At 41.8% G+C, this 17,531-nt stretch overlaps 1 protein-coding gene across 1 annotated transcript in view; it reads left to right on the forward strand.

Moving 5' to 3' along the window:
- Positions 1-438: 438 nt before the first annotated feature.
- LOC311051846 (carboxyl-terminal PDZ ligand of neuronal nitric oxide synthase protein-like) overlaps positions 439-17,531 on the forward strand; it is a 229,191-nt gene continuing 212,098 nt past the window's right edge. The window contains exons 1-2 of the mRNA XM_084066511.1: positions 439-972; positions 2,971-3,042. Coding sequence (XP_083922637.1) covers positions 868-972; positions 2,971-3,042 — 177 coding nt within the window. The 5' untranslated portion in view covers positions 439-867. The remainder of the gene's footprint in view (positions 973-2,970; positions 3,043-17,531) is intronic.

Consider the following 17,531-nt stretch of genomic DNA (forward strand, 5'->3'; position numbering starts at 1 on the left):
ACACACACACACACACACACACACACACACACACACACACACACACACACACACACACACACACACACACACTTTTGGTAGGCCTACTTTAAGTATATTTTGATACCAATACTTTTGTACTTTCACGCAAGTCAATTTTGAATACCAAACTTTTACTTGTAACCGAGTATTTTTTACATTGTGGTATTGATACTTTTATTTACCACCACTGCTTACCGGGGGGAGGGCTGGTACCAAACAGATCTCACCCCTCCTACAAACGTATGATGCGAGTCAGTGTTCCAATGAAAACAGGTGGAATCCCCAGGTTTCCTCCAATCACACACTGTGTTCCCGTAGAGCCCTGTGTGGAGGGAGAGAGAGAGGAGGCTGGACACATAACAATGCTGGAGGGAAGTTCACCACGGAGGGGAAAGTAGGAAAACAGCGTTTATTTCTGCGCGGATCGGCCCCGCGGACCCCCTCCACGCACCCACACCACTCTTTGGAGCACACACACCACTCTTTGGAGCTCTTCTCTTCTCTGGGTTGTTAATGTAGACAGACGGCAGGTCGCAGTGGGTCGTTGCTGCTTAGAGATCAGCTGAAACAAAGTGTGCACTAACAAGATACAAAGTTGCCACTTTGTCCGCTTTTAGACTGTTACATTGTGGTTACATTGTAGCGATCCTCCTTCCTCCACCCGGGATACATTGTAGCCTCTCTCTCTCTCTCTCTCTGTGATGGATGACTAGCAGCAGCACTACCGAGCCATCTGGGACTGCTCTCTGGATCTCTTTATGTAACGGATTTAGTTTTTGTCCATTTCCCCGACATTCTTCTTTTATCTTTTCTTCTTGAAGAAGGATTATTATTATTGTTGCCACCATGCCTGGAAAAACCAAGTACAACCTGGTGGATGATGGCCATGATTTAAGGATTCCTCTGCACAACGAGGAAGCATTCCAGCATGGGATCAACTTCGAAGCCAAGGTGAATTCATTCATGTCAGCTGTGTGTGTGTGTACAGTAGCAAGGGACTCCCTCATTGGGGTTTCGCTTTGATTGCGTCTAAACACTAACATTTAATTTGACTTAAACTATGCCAAAACCTAACCCTAACCTCACAGAAATGATGCCTAAACCTAACCTCAAACCCCTGTGTCTGTCTGGGTGAAACACCGCCGGGGGAAATAGACTCTGTCGTCCCTGTGTTGCACCGCGACAGACTAATTATGAAGTCAAAGTTGACTTTAGTTTTTCTCTTCTCCTGCTGTTAAGTGGTATAAAATAACTAAGTACATTTACTCAAGTACTGTGCTTAAGTACAATTTGTAGGTATCTTTTAGCTTTACTTGAGTATTAACAAATAATTACCCCACGACATCCCAGAGGCAAATATTGTACTTTTACTCCACTGATTTGAATACTTTAGTTACTCGTTACTTTGTGGATTTTGATTATTATTACAAAACATACATTAACCACTTCATTTTGGCCATATATATATTTTGGATGGTGACACATTGCGTCGCGCATTGTGAGCTTAATTGTAGATCTGCTATTTTCATGAGATTTTTATACATTAGAAAACTTGAAATGGGACATTCTGCATAATGAGTACTTTTACTTTTGGTACTTTAAGTACATGTTGATGAAAATACCTTTGCACTTCTACTCAAGTGCATTTTGAATTCCGGACGTTTACTTGCAACAGGGTATTTCGATATTACAGTTTTGATACTTTTACTTAAGTAAATTTGAGCACTTTTTCCACCACCGCTGCTGTTAAGCTGACCAAAAAATATGTGGCTTATACAAGTTATGGTAGCTACTACTTAACTCACTGTGTGTCTGTCATTAACCGTCCACTACAGTGACACAAAGTGTTAGTCTAAATACGACAATTTTGTGCCCGAAGAGTTTTTATTTTACATTTTTTTAAACTGAGACTTGACTTTGACCGAACTTTAGCCGATATAGGCTCTATGCACAGCAGCCATATTCATATTGTGAAGACTTTCACAGGTGTTACCAATGATGCTAATGAAGGCTCTGTTACATTCTGGTCAAACAGAGTCAGCGTGCTGATATTATTGTGCATGTTGGCTCACTGGAAACACTCTGCTACACCAAGTGGGTCTAAAATGTGGGTCCAGGGACCCTCATGGTTCCATAAGGGGTTTCCAAATGGCCCCTTACGAGCGTGTAACTCTGAGAGTGTACAAATGGAACCAAATGGGGCCGTAAGGGTCCATTTGGTTCAGGGACGCTGGAAGTCATTTATGCCAAGGGGTGCTGGGCATGGCGGGGGACTCCGCACGCGCGCGTGATTTTTTTTTCACATTTGTCCCGCGATTTCTTTCACCTTTTTCATGTTTTTTCACCTTTTTCAACAAATATTTTATTCCCCAAAGTTAAATACATCATTGTTTTAATATATAAGTATGTATATAGACTTAAAAAATGCTATATATTTGTTTTAATTTACAAAAAAATCAAAAAAAAAAAATCAATTTCTTTCTCTTCCCCACCACTTCCCGCTTCCCTGATTTGGTTCCATTTGTACACTCTCAGAGTTATGGCGGTCGTAGAACCACTGGCAGCGGTGGCCTAGTGGTTAGAGGGGCGGCCTTGATACCGGAAGGTCCCTAGTTCGATTCCCCAATTCATCACATCAATCATGAATCACCGCTGAATAGCCCTTGAGCAAGGCTTCCATGCAGGGTCCGGCTGGAAACAAGCTTCGTGCTTAGTCCGACACCCTGGGTAAACAACAAACTTTGCTTTGCTTTGCTTTGCTTTACTGTACTACACTAAATGGAACAGAGCCTTCATATCATTGGTAACACCTGTGAATGTCTTCACAATATGGCTGCTGTGCATAGAGCCTATTTTTTTTAAACTGAGACTTGACTTTGGCCGACCTTTGGCCGATATTGAATCCATGTTTAATGAATGGTGTGTTCACTGTGTTGTGTTTTTTTCCAGTACATCGGCAGCCTGGATGTGACCCGACCAAACAGCAGAGTGGAGATAGTGGCTGCGATGAGGAGGATACGGGTGAGTGGCTCTGAAACTATATCTGAGGCTTGTTATTGTATCTGGATACAATTTTAAGAATATCTGGATACAAGTATCTGGATACAATTAAGAGGAGAATCCGGGTGAGTTGGTCTGGAACTGTTTGAGGCTTGTTATTGTGTCTGGTATATCTGGTCATGTTCAGAATGATATCACATCATCATCACTGGTGGAAAGTAACTAAGTACATGTACTCAAGTACTGTACTTAAGTACCATTTTGAGGTATTTTGTACTTTGTTCACTATTTACAATTTTCAATACTTTCAGAGAGAACAGAGAGAGTATATCTACATTGCAGTATTGATACTTTTACTTAAGTAAAACAAAAAAATGTGTACTTCCATCATTGCACATCATTTAGTTGTGTTGACTGACTGCCGGTTGCTTCAACTGTTGGGTGGTCCTGCCATAAGAGTGTTGCATATCATCACATATAGGTATTGTTGCAGATTATAAGAGAGAGAGAAACACGAATGAATGCGTAGACTACTAATAGCTGTCATTTTAGACTTACAACATAGTGTTTCAATGTGTGTAGCCTTAGGAGACATTCATAGGTCTCTCCCTCCCATGTGCTCCTTTAGAGATGTGGCTGGTCTTTTGAAGCAGTGCACTGGACTGGAAGACATGCAGGATTTTGGCGCTTTCTTTCTCTCCCTCTCCCAATTGGTTCCCCAAAATAAAACAAATGTCCTCCTCTTTCTGGAAAAGCCCCCTAAGCCACTTCTTTACTTCTAACTCAAGGCTGACCTAATATTAAAAAAAATACTTGTACGCTCTCAGTTTATACCTTCCCAATTGTAATTACGCCATTAAGACCTGAGGCGATTCTTATTTTTTTTTTCTAAATCCTAACAGTTTTTTGAAAAAGAAAAAAAAAAAAAATAGCAGATCTACAAGCTCATAGCGTGGCACTCGGTGCCGCACTATGAGCTTGTATATCTGCTATTTTTGAATAGCCAAAGAAATCTAAAGTGAAACAGATGCGTTCCAGGTCTTACTGCCACTAAGAATATGTGCAAGAGTTGACTTTTTGGCAACTTGACCCAGATTATGTTCCTGACACAACACACGCGTAACAGACCGCATCATTTTTGATCGATATTTCTATTGTAATCGTATATGCATAATGCGACTTCTCTCAGATAACTTTAAACTTCGTAACACAAACGTTTTTTTGAATATCTTTGTGTATGCTCCTCACAGCAAGTAAGCGCAAGTGAAGGAATATGGTATGCGCTATGCATGCATGTTGTGGAAGTAGTGTTCAGCACACACACACACACACACACACACACACACACACACACACACACACACACACACACACACACACACACACACACACACACACACACACACACACACACACACACACACACACACACACACACACACACAGTACAGTATGGCTACAGGCAAGCATAAATGCACACACATAGATAGGTGACATACTAGTCAAGCAGAAGCTGCACAATTATCCTATTAACCTTTTATAGAGACAGAACCCCCTGCTATAAAGCGGACCTCCCAGTGTGCTGCCATGGCAGCTGTTGTTGGCAGGAAAACTAGCTTTGGTTTGGCTCCTTTTAGTGAGAAAACGTCCCAAAAACACAGACTTGATTCGCTCTCAGCCACAGGTATCACTGTAACTGACGACAAGTGTCACGTTCTGATTTCAGCCGGCTGTTGAACGTGATATTTATATTGCTAAAAAAAGCTAAAAGATTCATGAACATATTGTTCTTCTTTATTATTTAGTCAAAAAGGCAGTGATAAACATTTGTGAGGAGTACTGTTGTTGTAGTTTCATCTGAAGGAAGTTAATCAAAGAGCTACTTTGTCCAGACTAGTATATTCCTTTACGACTTCACAGATATGTAAATACCTATACTGCAGCCTTATGCCTCTAATAATAACATATAATACCCCTTGCAGTGTTTGCTGATGCATTACGGTAGCCATACGAATCCAGGGAAACATACATTAACCACTTCAGCCCTATATACATTTTGGCCATTTGAAAATAGCCGATCTACAAGCTCACAATGCGTCGCATCGCGACGCATTGTGAGCTTGTAGATCTGCTATTTTCCAAATATTTTTAAACAGTTCGAAAACTTGAAATGGGACCTTCTGCGTAATGAGTACTTTTACTTTTGCTACTTTAAGCTTATTTTGATGCCTATACTTTTGTACTTTTACTCAAGTAAATTCTGAATACCAGACTTTCACTTGTAACAGAGTATTTCTACATTGCAGTATTGCTGCTTTTACTGAAGTAAAAAGTTATGAGTACTTATTCCACCACTGATACTCTGGTATGGTCCTCTCTCATCCTACACACTCTAATGTTACTCTGATCCCCTCTGGAGTGTTGTGGAGCGGGGGTTAAAGGAATGCAATGCTTCCCACTGGGCCTGCTCTTTTCCAAGTTTCTCTCTCCGCCTCTCTCTCTTGTCTGTGGAGTCGGTTGGAGTCATGTGGGTTGCTAAGCAACTTGTTGATGAGAGAAGTATCATTGTTCATTGTGTGCTTGAGAGTCACCTTTTTGTGAGCCAAGACCTGGTAAAAAAAAACAATCGCGTGTTAAAAAGCAGGAAAAGGCCACCTCTTTGGAGCTAAATGCAGTTAGCAGCACAACTTTCTCTTTGTGTCTCAATCTCTGTAACATGTTTCTCATATGCACACTTGCACAATAGCCTGGAATCCAGACTGATTGCTACGTCCTTTTTTTTTCTTTTTCTTTTAGATTTTTGCGTGGGCTATTCAAAAATAGCAGATCTACAAGCTTGCAGTGCGTCACTTCGTGCCGCACTAAAATCTGCTATTTTTGAACATTTTTTAAAAATCTTGAAGGAAGGAGCTACTGGTTTAGAAGGCATTTGTAGAACCGGCCTCAGGTCTAAATGGGATCTTTTTACAAGATGCGCTCAGTAGAGTGCAAATCTCCACCGGGAGGCATGACCCCACCTCCCTCCATCTTTCAGTCTGTCTAGACTAGGGCAGTGGTTGTAAAAAGGGTCCCCAGGACATTTGTAATAGGGTCAGTTTAAAATCAGTTTAACCCTACGTCGGCTATTTGTAAATGGCCGATCCCCAAGCTGGCAACAACGCGTTGTGAAACTTGTAGATCAGCTATTTTCAAAAAACACTGGTCTAGGGAATGTGATGACAATTTTTGTTGGGTTCGCGTGTGTATGAAAATGTACAAGCCAGGTAATGGGGCTAAGGACCGTCATTACATCATTACGGTGCAACCAGAATTACAGGCTTTACGGAGACAAGTCCTTAGGACTGTGAACCCAACGAAAAGTAGTGTGGCATGCAGCTAGCTGATTTATTTTCCCCTTCGGTTCTGTCTCTAAATATTGGATATGAAAGACATGGATTCCTGGGTATTCACTGGGATTTGACTGGAGAGGAGTTTCTGAAAGAGAAAATAATCTTAATGGAAATTATTCTCTGCTCACCCGAAACTCACCAATCACATTCAGTGTGTAGAGTCTGCTGAGATAGGCTCTGTAATGAAAATGGCGTTATAAATTAAATGAGCAATTATCGCCATCCAGGGAAGTAGCCTACAGTAGTAGCTTATCTGCTCAACAGGAGAGGAGACCTTTACCCCAAATTAAAGGTATTATTTTCTCATTTATCTGCCTTTGCTGGGTTAATTGACTGTGGGAGGATAATGTGGTACGGGAGAGCCAAAGGAAAGGGTATCGGAAGATCCCAGCTAGTATAATCTAGCCAGTGAAGATCAGGACTTTTAACCATATCTGGGCCCATTGGGCAACAGTTTTCCAGTGATAATAAACACATTCTCGTGGGAAGTACTGATCATTTCCATTGACTTTTGGTACTGCTGTGGGACTGTTCACAATCTGTTAGATTTGGAGTACACATTTTTTGTTTGTTAGAAATTGACATATTTATTGTCTGAAAACATTCTGATGGATGGGCGGCAGACAATAAGTAGAAAGCATGCACTAAATGTCTGTAATAAAAATGTCATAGCAACATCACATGGTAGCCCCCTTTCGTCTAAGTGCAGCTGGACTAACTTGACTTGATTTTACATTCGGTTGAATACTTTATTAACAGTTTGCAAAAAGTACAGATGTACAGTTATACAATAATGTGAGAATGAGAGAATTTGAGGAAAGCGTTGCACTTCTAGTGCAACAGTTACTCACGGAAGGACTAACTTGATTTGAATATCCTCCACTTGCTCAGCAGAAAATTTAAGCAAGTGCCCATTTGACAGCTAATGGTATTTTTTATGCTGTTAAAAAAACACAATTTACTTACAATCTGTCTCTTATTGATCTGAGTATATTTAATAGAATTTCTTATTTGTGTAAGCATACAACATAGGCGTTTTCACCTTGTAGATCTTTATAATATGGTGCTGTTTTGTGATTTTTCCCCCTAGCTCTTTCTTTTTTTTAACAGTAAATGTGTTTGGATCACTATGTTGAGGTGATGTTACAGTTATTACATAAGAGCCACAGCTTTGTTGACATTGAATGACTAGCTGGATTAATTGGCCTACATGGATATGTGTTTCACTCTTCAAAGGTCCTCTGACATGTGCGTGCGTGCGCGCGCGCAAGCACACACACACACACACACACACACACACACACACACACACACACACACACACACACACACACACACACACACACACACACACACACACACACACACACACACACACACACACACACACACACACACACACACAGTGGTGTAAAGTTACTAAGTACATTTACTCAAGTACTGTACTTAAGTGCAATTTTGAGGTATTTTTTACTTTACTGGAGTATTTCCAATTGTCTATACTTTTACTTCTACTCCACTACATCTCAGAGACAAATATTGTACTTTTACTCCACTACACTTTGAAAAATTCCGGACTTTTACATGTAACAGACTACTTCTAGATTGCAGTATTGATACTTTTACTTAAGTAAAACATTTGAGTAATTTTCCCACCACTGCGGGCACACGCACACACAAACGCATGCATGCATGCATGCATGCAGCTGTGTTTTCTCCTGTTTGCCCCTCATTCTCTTGTCTCCTGCTGCGTTTAATTAGTGGCAGCTAGGGTTTACTTGTGCACCAATTTGATCAACACTAACGGGGTGTAGAGGCTTGGCGCCTGTCCAATTAATCCATCCTTGTTTAATAAATAGCTTCCTCACCCAAGACTCTTTGTGTTAAGTCTGATAGTGCAGGATGCACGCACAGAAAGCGCTTCAAGCACTTTGTTTTGTCGGCTTGCTAGACTGCTGTTGAAGAGCAAAACAAACAACTAGGTTGTGAAGTAAGGTTTTAAGGCTTACCTGTGGACTGGGACCTATTTCACAAGCATGCAGCTGCATCATTACTATGGAGCCTCATCTACTGTGATTACTCACCTACTGCTTCTTGACACAATGCATCTGCGTTCTTCAATTTACTTTTAACTTTGGTGAAATACCAGTGCAGGTTGGACTCGGGGACCCAAATTGGATCACACCCCACACACCCAATCCCAGTCTGTCAGCACCTCGGTGAACACATCTGACTTAAATTCCGTCTAGAACTGTTTTCTCACCACAGAAACTCTGTGGCCTCAGGGAAATAGCAGCACCGTCCGTTGAAGGGAAATTCACTCAGACGAGTCAAAAGTACTCTCACAGGAACAATAATCCAGGCTTCACATACAGAGACAGGAAGAGACAGTAATGGAGGCTCAATCCTGACTCTTTCAACTGCACACTATGACAGTCTGTCTGACTCTTTGTGTGTCCCCAACACACACACTCGCACGCACGCACACTAGCATGCGCGCGAGCACACACGTTAAAAAAGATTTACCTACATATTTAAGCTTGCTGTAAAATATTTGCTATTTAACATATAGGGCTACTTTCAAGAACATTCATTCGTTTTCTGATCTTGATTAATGTAATTCTCCTCCAATTCAGTGTCAAGTGGATGGTACGTTTAGTGAAGGTCCCTTGCAATTAGAGAGGGAGAGTGGCTTTGCATTTCCCTCCCTGATTGAATTCCTGTTCACTGACCCTTACTGCCGGCAGTTGTAGTTCCTTTGTCAATGGGTGCCAACTGCGAAAATCATTAATAATTGATAACAACTGATTCTACCTTGAACTGAAATCTTTACTGGCAACAGTCAGGAGGGCTTTCTTGTTGGCAACATCACTTCGGCTTTTAGTCCTTTTCTGCAATATAATATGCAACTGAAGCAAGATACATGCTTCTTGTGCTGCCATGTTTTATTCATGAATTCCCATGTCGTACGATTCAGGTGCTACAGGGTCCACACTCAGTGTTCACTTTTTATTCAACAACAAAACATATGGCTATCATTACTTCACTAATGTGAGTTTCAATTTTAGGTTTCACAATGATATGATTATGAGACTTGCCAATTAATACAATCATTTTATTTTGTCAGCTGTGCTGCACCTTGCCTTCGTCTCAACCAGAACACTGTAACCCGGCCATCTCTCCACTAGCCATCAGGCTTATAGAGGAACAATACATTCACACAGACATATATGTACTATGTACTATTTCACCAAAGATATGACACTGACAAGCACCAGGCTGGGACGGTTGGTTCAACTCCCAATCCCGACAACCTTTGCCGCGTGTCACCCCCCCATCTCTCGCCCCATTTCCTGTCAGTCTACTGTTCCTACCAATAAAGGCAGCCTAAAATAAAATATCTTTATAAAAACAATATAATTGCCACCCAAGGGCATCATCTTTGTGATTATGTGTAATTGTGATTGCAATTAAATAATCAGGTTTATAACTTTAGTAATAACTGTGGAGCCCTACTTCAAAATGTGTTGCTAATTCCACAAATGAAGCTTTCATATATGAGAATGTTAGGCGTACAGTGGAGGGGGGGAAAAAAATGGAAGTTACAAGAAAAGATGATCCAACAGGCAGAAATAAGTGGAATTTTACAAGCGGTTCCCTTAACTAATACATGATGAGTCAGTGATGTCAGGATTAGTACAAGACACATAAGGGAGAAGATGGGTTCACGCACTCCTTTCAGGAGGAATATTGACTCAGTCTCTTCATAGCTTCTCAGTTGGGTTTCTTACTTTCTTTAACAGCTTCCCTGCTATGTAGAGAATGATTAATTTCTAAAAGCTTTTCTTTTTCAAAACCTTTTGGATGGCCTTCTCAAACATCACTTTGCGCTCTGGCAAACCCTTTCTGTTTTTGTTGAGCTCGGGTAGTTGGGGATGGTGCGTTGTTCAGAAGCCTTTCTTGTTAAGTGACAGGCTTAGAGCGGTGGTTCTCAATCTTTTTAATTTCAAGGACCCTTGTACACTCCCACAGTACACAGACCTTTTTAAGGGTCCATTTTAATCCCCTCAAGGAACCCTGGAGTGTCCCTGGACCCTACTTTGAGAACCACTGGTTTGGAGTTTAAAAAGGTCAGATCGCAAGCTATTCTGCAGTAATGATTGCCTCCACTCAAACCGATCTCCCTCTACTTTGTCCTTGTAAAGAGTATGATAACTATTGGGAAAGCTCAAGTTACTGTAGTTTGATTTAAAAGTAATTGCTCATGCAGTTAAGTCGTGTTTATCTATTGATTGTGTACTGATTACCGGTACTCTCTGCCCCTCTCTCTCGCTCTGCTATTGACCAGAGATCATTGATGTAGCTGTGCGGCCAGGATGTAAGTCTCAAATTGGAACGGTATCTTTACTCACTGGTTAATGGTTAACTAGCTTTGTCATTCTCCAGCTGCTGAGCGGGTTTAAGCATGTGGGCCATTAAGACACATGACATGGCATGATAGAGAAATATTAGCACAGAGTAGAAACCAACAGAAAGACAACTGACCTGGATTTGTGTAACAGTGCCAATACCTTAGCAGGGTTCCAGAACTTCCAGACTGCAATCAAAATGGTCACACATGCAACCTTTGTCTTGCGTGTGCAAGTTAACCACTAGCGTTACGTGGTTGACTTGTTTGGTTCTCGTCGCTGAAAATAGCTGATCTACAAGATCACAATGTGTCCTATTGTGAGCTTGTAGATCTGCTATTTTTTTTGCCCAAATGTTTGCCCCAGTATTGGGACACTATGGTTCATGTGGTTAACCTTTCACGTGGTCACATGAGGATCATTAAGCTGTTTTGGTGCTCCTCCAGCATATACTGCTGGTAGCCATCGTGGAAGTACTACTTTTCTCTCCTTCGCTGGCTCAGCCGGTCTCTCCCTGCCTGCTCTTTCATCATCACTGTGCTGTGCTTGTATGTAGCACCGCTGAAGATGAAACGCGCCAAACAATCCTTCTATTCTTCAAAGCGCCCCCGCCCGTCGGCAGTACTCAGACTGGAAGCACAATTAGTTCTAATCTAAGAAGTGCTTGGTTATAATAAAGGACACACTCTGTTTTTTTCTACCCACAAGTCTGAGGCAACGCCAGGCTTTAGGGCTCGTGTAGGCTCGCTGCGTTCAAGTACTGATGTCAAGTCAATTGCACTACGTACAATGCCAGGGTTTAGAGCTCATGTAGACTCTGACTATACGGTACAGAGATGGTTGGCTTGTCCACTCGCTGGCATTCAAGTACTGATGTCATGTTATACAACTCAATTTGTCAACTGAGGGGCAGTAAAAACAGTAACACGATCAAATACCCAAGACAATTAAATATAACCTGATAAAAAGTAAAAACAGTACAAGTAAGTACATGCATTGCTTTTATTTGAGAATTGTTTTTGCTTTAAAGTTTTGTTCCGTTTTCTTTTAAAATTATATAACAGAAGATGACCTACTTAGTCAGCCACTGCTCATGGCATGTTCAGATTAATATATTTTGCAAATATCAAGTCACTATCAGTATTTACATCAATGCAAAACCAATGTAGCGAGGGTAAGACTGATCATCAACATGCAAGGTAATATCTTAATATCTTGCTCTACCAAACGACAATGACCTCTGTAACCAAACGTGATTGTGTGACCTGACCATCCGAGTAGGTTAGTAGCACCAGTTCTACCAGTGGGAAAGTTAGTCTGGAGCCCATGAACTTTTTTGCTTGTAATGTGGTACTGAGAGGTGCTCTACTCTCTCAAATGTTGTATGTTATAGAACTCAAACAACCTTGTTGAAGTTGTTGAAGTGGTTGATAATACAGTCAAGGACCAAGTAAAGAATGATTGTATATTATACATGTTTTACTAAGTGAAAGGTTTTGGTTTAAGTTTGACAATGCAATTGAATGATGTATGAGCACTCTGCTTATTACACATGATCCGCGCAATGAAAGTTGACCCAGTTTGTGTCTATTCTGTGATATAATTGAGTAAACACAGTAGAACTCTGCAGCCTACCAAAGGTAATCGTGCAGTTTCTGAAATTAATTAGCCACTGAAGTCACAATATGCAACACTAAAAAGAACAACAACAACAAAACTGTATTGACCACGGTCCCCTCTTTTCTTTCTCCTCTACACCAAATCTCTTTGCCAAAAATAGCCGATCTACAATCTCACCACGTGGCGTGTTAAGACACGTTGTGAGCTTGTAGATGGGCTATTTTCACACAATGTTTGCCTATAAGGATCATGTGGTAAAATTAACAATTTAATAAAACCAGGCTTGTTAGTGTATAGGTTGGTCTTTGGTATCCTTTTGAGAAGGTGCTGCAGCAACAGAGCAAACCAAACACCCCGTAGTAGTGTGACTCCTTCACTTGTGCTGTCGTGGGACACACATCCCTCATCCCTGTGACCCTCACCCATATTCTTTAATTCACCATTACTTTCCAAGAGAGTGCTTTGAAAAAAAAAAGGCCTCTTGAACTTACAGGGAAGGAAAGAAGGGCTATTTGGCTGTCGGCTCGATATCATTTCAATGACCATCATTCCCACTTTGGCTGGTGGGTGTCAATTTCCTGTTATGAAAATGACTTGCTCTTGGCCAGCCAGCACCGCTATCCTGTTGTGTGCGGGTGCGTGTGTGTGTGTGTGTGTGTGCGGCAGCGCGTGCACGTGCATGAATTCCTGCATGCTAGCACTCTTATTTGAAGCCCTCTACTTGTGGCAGACTCAGGCCAACAGCTTTCATGTCAGAGTGCCCTCTCTCTCCTCAAAGAGCTGTTTGTGTATCTGACTTGACTGCAGCTCTGTGCATCACTGACACACAGACACCCCACCCACCCCACACTGCCCCCACCTCAACTGCATACTTGACTGGTTACCACAATACAACTCGGTTCTTCTTCCCATCTCTTTTAGTCTCCGCCAGGCCAAAGGCCTGTCCGAGTCTGTTTTTTTCACCTCTGTCCGTCCGTCGTTCTACAACATGTCTTCTAAATCAGTTCTAAAAACAGTTTTTTGAAAAAACTTATGTTGCTATGTCAGTGGTTTCCAAACATTTTAATGTCAAGGACCCCAAAATGTAATGTGTTTGGCCGCGGACCCCCATCTCAAAATATTTTGTTCCAGGGACCCCCAGAAGCAAAGATTTGAGTTACAAATGTTCGCTTTAAAAATACATATATTCAAAGATTTGCACAAATTTTCTAGATTTTTCAAAAATAGCAGATCTACAAGCTCATAGCGCGGCCGCGCTATGAGCTTGTATATCTGCTATTTTTTGAATAGCCAAAGTGTAAAATAATGCTTTTGTAGCTCAAATCAAAAAGTGACACAGATGCGTTCCAGGTCTTAAAGGGTTAAGTGGTTAACTCTCCAGCTCTTGCTCCTCCTTCTCCTTCTGGGAGACCCTTCCCAATGGAAGGACCCTTCCCAATGTTTGTCATTACTGTACTCATACTTTCGTCCATCTTCTTCGTGCCCTCCTCTTCACGTGCCAGCCTGTCTTTCTTTTCCCCTGCCGTCCTCTCTCTCAGCATTCTGTCCAGCCAGTCACTTTAGTCACTTTAGTCCTACCCTTCATCAAGTGCTGGAGTGAAACTTTGGGTGATTCACTGCTTCTTTTCTCAGAAACGGGAGGGGGGGGGGGTTTGTTAGCCCCAGCTGTAATTAATGGAGACGCCGTCTTAATTTGACCACCCCCACCTCCTTTTAATTAACGTCTGCCGTGCCATGGATATTATAACTCATTCCACTGAGTTTATATTAACATTTTAATCTTAGAAACGTTAAATAACCCAGAGATAAATATCCAGGAGCCACACCCCTCTTGGTTGCTCCTGGGGGGGGGTTGGGCAGGGGGAAGGGGGTTGATGATAATACCCATGTAGCCAAGAAGTCACTTAATTCATTAAAAAAAGGGGGTTAGACATTTTCGTTTTATTCCCCGACCCCATGAGGATATATGGCTGGGTATAAATGACTATAAATCTCCCAACCGTTTTTTTTTTTTTTTGCTAACGCTGGCTTTTCATCTCTGCTATGGCAGTGAGCGGAGGAGTGAACGTGATGAGCACACGCGTGCATAGATAGATAGATACACCTGCTGTCTGTGCATTAGGCCCGATTTTAAAGCCCTATTCGCACGGGCGGTGGTAGCGAATAATTAATCATCATGTCTGTAATTTGTAAAGTAATAATTACAGGCCAAATTACCGACCATATTTCAGCAAACACGGTGGTCCTGTGATGATAGTAGTCCAGTCCCGTCCATAACACATCTTTTCTTACAAGCAATCTATCGGTCGGTAAATAACGCACAAAACATTCACATTCAAAATATGCGCTCCGTTCTCTTTTGTCATTATTATCCTTTTATCATCGCAACCAAGGGTGCACACATGTTTGTTATATAGCTTGTAGATCTGCTATTAATATGCAACTCGTCTTCATCCCATGATCTCCAACGCCTCTGGCATTGATCATTAGTTTAATTGGCTCGTTGGGACTCTCAATCAGAATCAGAATTATTTCAATCAGAGTGATTAATACTGTAATATTAAATAAATACTGTTCATGTAAACACTAACTCAGAGAGTGTACAAATGAATGGTCCTTTCCTGTTTAAGGATGAATGGATAATGTCTGTAATTTCAAGTAAAATACAGACTTCGCTTATCCAGTGCGATGCAGCAAAAAAAAAAACACAGACGTCAGGGGGTAATTTGATTTCTAAATGACCAGAGGTCCCCACATAATACTAGGGTTTTAGTTGAATGCGAGGTCGCACGCCTGAAATAGCCAATCTACAAGCTCAAGCTGTGAGCTTGTAGCTTGTGGTGCGCGACACGATGCGCAATTAAGTATAAATCAGGCTTTAGGTGGGTGCGGGGGTCCCGATCCGATGATCTTTACTGTTTGTGTATAATAAAGACGCATAATAAAGGCATCCTCCCATTTGGGGAGAGTGGATATAGCAGCCCCCCCTGGAAAGGACTTGTCAGCAGACCAGAATGAAGTGTGCTCACATTCTGCCCCTACCTCCTCATTTAGTTTGCTGGCTGGTACGCTGACTCAGGCTGTGATGTGCTTTTAGCTAAGAGAATCAGATAGGAATGGCAGGAGGTTGAGTGCTGTGTAGATGGCTGCCGCACAGCGATACCATGGAAACCTCAGGAGATCATGTTGAGAGACATGACCCATTCTACTAATATTACACTTTTGTCTCTTGTGTTTTCCTCCCACTAGAATACATTCATTCTGTTCAATCTGTACTTCTTTACTGTGCTGTTCTTTCCTCTCTCCTTCTCATATAACTTCTGTCTCTCTTTCTTTTTCACTGTCTATCTATCTTCTCGCTATCAACAGACAGACAGATTCATCATGAGCTCGCTGAATCTCTGCCATTTTTACTTATTAAAAAGGTTTTGAGGATTCTTCTGACACTTGGAACTTGTTCTTTTGTCCAATGGTTATAGTTGTTTAGAAGAGAAGCCACTGTCATGGTCTCAGCTTTGCCACCAGTGTCTTACAAGGTGCTTAAGGTCGAGACACATTTGATGCTTGTGCCTGGAGTTGCCCTGCGGCCGTGTGGCCGACAATAGTGCTTTCTGATGGTCTGTTTTGTCTGTCTACCAGCCAGTGTGGTCTGACTCTGTGGCTTTACCATGTTTTTAAGTGCTTTTGTGCCTTTCTAGGGATCAGTCTTATGTCGTCGTCCCCCTGAGGCGCAACCGTGAAGACGAATGAGATTGTGTAGTTGTTTTGTCCCTTAGAAGCTGCTGTTATCCAATGACTGACTGCACTTTGCGACCATTCTTTTACACAATTCCTTTCACACTCAAAAGATGACCCTGTGTGTGTGTGTGTGTGTGTGTGTGTGTGTGTGTGTGTGTGTGTGTGTGTGTGTGTGTGTGTGTGTGTGTGTGTGTGTGTGTGTGTGTGTGTGTGTGTGTGTGTGTGTGTGTGTGTGTGAGACAAGAGAGACAGTGGGAACGAAAGATGCTGAGAGTGAACGAGAAAACATCAGACAAAATTAACGCTGACACACACGTTGCATGCAGGGGGAGCTGGCACCTCTAGCTCACTGTCATTAGAGGATTACAGCCAGCTCACAGACCACACACACAATGCCTTTGACAGCCAGCGTTCCACTCTGCCAAGCAGCACTGTCTGGGCCTCAGCAGTCCTCACAGGACAGCCACCTCTCCCTTTCCCGCTGCCTTCTTTAGCCTTCAGTTTATAAAGTGGACGTGTTCTTATTGAACACCTACAGGGGGCTTTTGGGGAAACAACACGTTACAGAAACCAACTGAACCGAGGTTCTCCCCGCTTCGGCTCTCTCTTCTTCCTTCTCATCCTTCTTTTCTGTGCCATTTCCAAGCCCCCAGGACCAGGAGGGATTTTTGAAGCAAAAAGGGTGGCCAACACTGGCCCTGCAAAGCTTGGGGCCAAAACATGAACAAGCAAAATGGGCTTTGCCAATGGGCTCGACTCACAGGCTTGCGTAGGGAGGTAGTTTTGTAGTTTGCGCATAAAGGACACTAATGTGCATCATGCTTATGGGCCCATGATGATGTCATCAAACCCATCTGCCCGAACCCGGAAGGATCGGTACTTCCGGGGAGTATAATAATGATAAACTTTATTTGTATAGCACCTTTCATGACATGAAATGCAGCTCAAAGTGCTTTACAGAGCAAGAATACAATTACAGTTACAACTAATTTAACAATTAAGCAAAAAAGAAAAGCATGAAACAACAATAATAATCGCAAAAGGCAGTGAATCAGGCAATACAGTGAGGACATGGATAACAACACAGAGATTTAAAAATCAACCAAAAAATCTGCTAGAAGCAAGAGTGAAGAAGTAGGTGAGCGCTGGGTGAGCAAGTTTCGTTGAAATGATTAGGTGGGGATTTTCAGTGCACTTAACAGATAATATGTAACCCTATGATTCCCTTAATAATAATAATAATAATAATAAAAAGAATATCTCAAATTTATATAGCACTTTTCTAAAGAAAACATTATTAGGAAAAACACCAAGAAAAGGCTAAGACTAAGGAATCATTGAAACAGCGGTGTGT

The sequence above is a fragment of the Gymnoscopelus microlampas genome, assembly GCF_963454915.1.
Source record: "Gymnoscopelus microlampas genome assembly, chromosome: 9".
In the NCBI taxonomy this organism is placed as follows: Eukaryota; Metazoa; Chordata; class Actinopteri; order Myctophiformes; family Myctophidae; genus Gymnoscopelus; species Gymnoscopelus microlampas.